Source organism: Zingiber officinale, chromosome 5B, assembly GCF_018446385.1.
Source record: "Zingiber officinale cultivar Zhangliang chromosome 5B, Zo_v1.1, whole genome shotgun sequence".
Taxonomy (NCBI): domain Eukaryota; kingdom Viridiplantae; phylum Streptophyta; class Magnoliopsida; order Zingiberales; family Zingiberaceae; genus Zingiber; species Zingiber officinale.
The window spans coordinates 109,549,294-109,552,217 of record NC_055995.1 but is presented as its reverse complement, the minus strand read 5'-3'; the positions used below and the strand labels follow the sequence as shown (position 1 = coordinate 109,552,217).

Below are 2,924 nucleotides of genomic sequence, written 5' to 3'. Positions count from 1 at the left end.
TTTTATCCATTTCGGATAGAAAATAAGATTGTAGGAACTTAAAAAAATAGATGGGAAGAATATTTAGAAAGTAAAATTGAAGAGAGTAGTGAGTTGAAATGAAAATATGTGTATATATTGGTAGATATTTATAGATGAAAATTTGAACTAACCGTTAATTAGTAGTTACAAAATAGCCGTTAAAAAATTAACCATTTTATTCTATTTTTAATTTTAAAATTTATAACTTTTTAATAAATAAAATTTTAAAAAAATTATATACATGGTATAGCGCATTCAAGTGGATGGGTGTTATAACACCCCTCCACAATACCGAGGAACATACAGTAATACTATAACATCAAATTAACAACTGCGTTGGAGACCAAGCGTGCATGATGGTCAACTCGAGAAGGACAAATCTACAATCATTTTCTTTATCTCTTTATTTTTTTATCCACTAAATACAAAAATACATAATATCTACCCATTCTTTTTTTAAATATATTAATGATCAATCTAATTTTCCATTCATTCGGATAAACATATCCAAAAGAACATAGAAAAACGTAAACTGTTTCCACAGCCAATAAGCCAGTGTAAGAATTATCATTGGATATATAGACATATTTACTACAGATAACTGTGTAGCGTTCACCATTGGCCAAAGAACATGTTGTAATCCAACTCAAGATTATTGTAAGTTTCAATTGACGGATAAAATATCATGACTTATGGAATCTGATCCATTGGCTCAGGCTCCTGCTGCAGCTGAATATCTCTAAAGATGCTTGTATCATCAAATTCCTGAAAGATTTCATCATAATAAACATTTTCAAATTTTATGAGTCCAGGATTAAGGATCTCACAGTCACGAATTGAGATGGAGTTTTGCAATTGGCGATTGTTTTCTCCCTCAGCAGTGTCACTGAATATGGGGAACCAATCTGCAAATAGAACTTTAGGAAAGGATGGCTGATGGCAGGGCAAAAGGTTTGAACCTGCACAGAAGGATTGCAGGGATTTTGTCTCTGATGATTCTGAAAGTGAGATTTTCCTGTTGTTCACTGCTGACAATTGTTCCAGTTTTGGGGTTTTTATGTGTGAGATAACAGGTTTGTTTAATAAGGTATGGGAAGTTGATCCATCAACTTTAACATCTTTCCTTTTGAGATAGGTGTTCCAGTGGTTCTTTACTTCATTGTCAGTTCTTCCTGGTAGATTCAGAGCTATCCGAGACCACCTGTTAAACAATTCCATATGGCACTAAGAATTAATTTGTACAATAATTAAGATCCTTAAATCCTTTGTCTAGTTTGTCGATCATTTGTGTAAGTCTAACATATATCTTCATGAATATGAATATGCATACGTAAATTAAGTTATTGCATATTCCTTAATGCCCAAGATTTTGAATTAGATGATCTTCACAATACTTAAAAAGCATACCTTGGCTCATGATGACCTTCAAATATGAAGAAACTAGAACCCCTTAGACAATTGTGTTTCTCCCTCCTGACCTTTCTATTTTCATAACCTCTTTGATGGAGCAAAGGTCTATATATAGGGTAGAGGGAGTACCATTATGTGACCTTTCATCTACACATTCTATCAATATGTACATTCAATTGTCTCTTAATTCCATTCATTCATTCTCATAATGCATGAATATGAGAATGATCTTTCATCTTCCTTTACATTCATTTGCATGAATACGAAGAGAATTATCTCTTCATCGACTAATATAAATGTAACCACTAATCATAATTATGGCTACTTAATCATGCTATTTAATTACAATGAAATCAAAGAACATAAACCATCATACATGTCCCCACGGACTTAGCTGAGCTGGTAAGTGGCAAATTGATTGCCACATAAGATCTTGGGGTTGAATCTCGGGGCTGGCAAGGCATAAATCCCTACAACCTGTGTAAACTCACCCCACCTGCTACTTGTCCTCTCAGTCATCGTGATTTACCTCCTTCGTGTTAATCCTAGAACAGGGGAATTGGGGACGAACATATTCGCCTTTTGTCACATGAATCATCATACATGTGTACCATTAATAAGAAATAAAATACTATTTCTAACAATTTGAATATCATTCTGATAATATTTTCCTTTTTGTTCAAGAACGGAAGCACGCGTGGATTCTAAGATAACGAGAAGAAAAAAAAAAAAAACATCAACCGTGAGTGAGATTCTTACTTGTTCCCAAATATTGCATGGAGCTTCTCAAGAGTTGCTTCCTCCTCGAGTGTGAAAGCAGTGTGTTTTAGTCCTGGCCTCAGATAATTGATCCATCTTAATCGACAGCTCTTGCCATTTCGTTTCAAGCCTTGAAAATAAATAGTCATACACATTCAACCAAGTGAATAATGTGTTTCATGATACTTCGCAGTTGCAATTATCAATAAGCAGCATTCTCAATAATTGCTCACCAGCTTTGGCAGGAATCGAGCTCCAGCAGCCATGGCTATTATTGAGGATGTAGTTGCTCAGCCTTCTGTCTTCGTCCGGCGACCACAAGCCTCTCCTTTGCTGCCTCAACTTTGGCTTTTCCGACATCTTGCTCCCCATCACTACAAAAACTTCACAGGCTTCTTCTACCTGCCATTTGAATATGCTTCTGTATTCAGAAATTAGAATCTCGATGAGAGAACAATGCTCTAGCAAATCTGTGGCCAAAATAGCTGACACAAGTCCTAGATTTAAGCTTCTGATCACAACTTAGAACATGTCTAGGAAAATTCATTAAAATAATTAAAAATGAAAAAATCTTGATTCAGAATGGATCAACACTTGGATTTCGTTTGGTCAACGATTTAATGGTTAGAAAAAAGTACCGAGGATATATTCTTAAATCAATACAATACTTAACAAAGCTCATACAAGAAAAAAAAGCAAAAGTTTTGAACCACATATAATAATGCTTATACTAG

At 34.5% G+C, this 2,924-nt stretch overlaps 1 protein-coding gene across 1 annotated transcript; it reads right to left on the bottom strand.

Annotated features, from left to right (window-relative positions):
- Nucleotides 1-444: 444 nt before the first annotated feature.
- LOC121987726 (transcription factor LAF1-like) lies at nt 445-2,703 on the bottom strand. The gene is made up of 3 exons (XM_042541463.1): nt 2,424-2,703; nt 2,191-2,320; nt 445-1,222 (listed from the first exon to the last, which is right to left on the bottom strand). Exons 1-3 carry the CDS (start codon nt 2,560-2,562, stop codon nt 712-714), a joined length of 780 nt encoding a protein of 259 aa, XP_042397397.1. The 5' UTR covers nt 2,563-2,703; the 3' UTR covers nt 445-711.
- Between the last annotated feature and the right edge of the window lie 221 nt (nt 2,704-2,924).

Excerpts from the sequence above, each read along its gene's own strand:
- LOC121987726 (XM_042541463.1), bottom strand. The coding sequence starts at position 2,562 with ATGGGGAGCAAGATGTCGGAAAAGCCAAAGTTGAGGCAGCAAAGGAGA. Across the intron at positions 2,321-2,423 it reads CTCGATTCCTGCCAAAGCTG|GCTTGAAACGAAATGGCAAG; the intron begins GTGAGCAATTAT and ends TTTATTTTCAAG. Across the intron at positions 1,223-2,190 it reads CATGCAATATTTGGGAACAA|GTGGTCTCGGATAGCTCTGA; the intron begins GTAAGAATCTCA and ends ATTGTTTAACAG.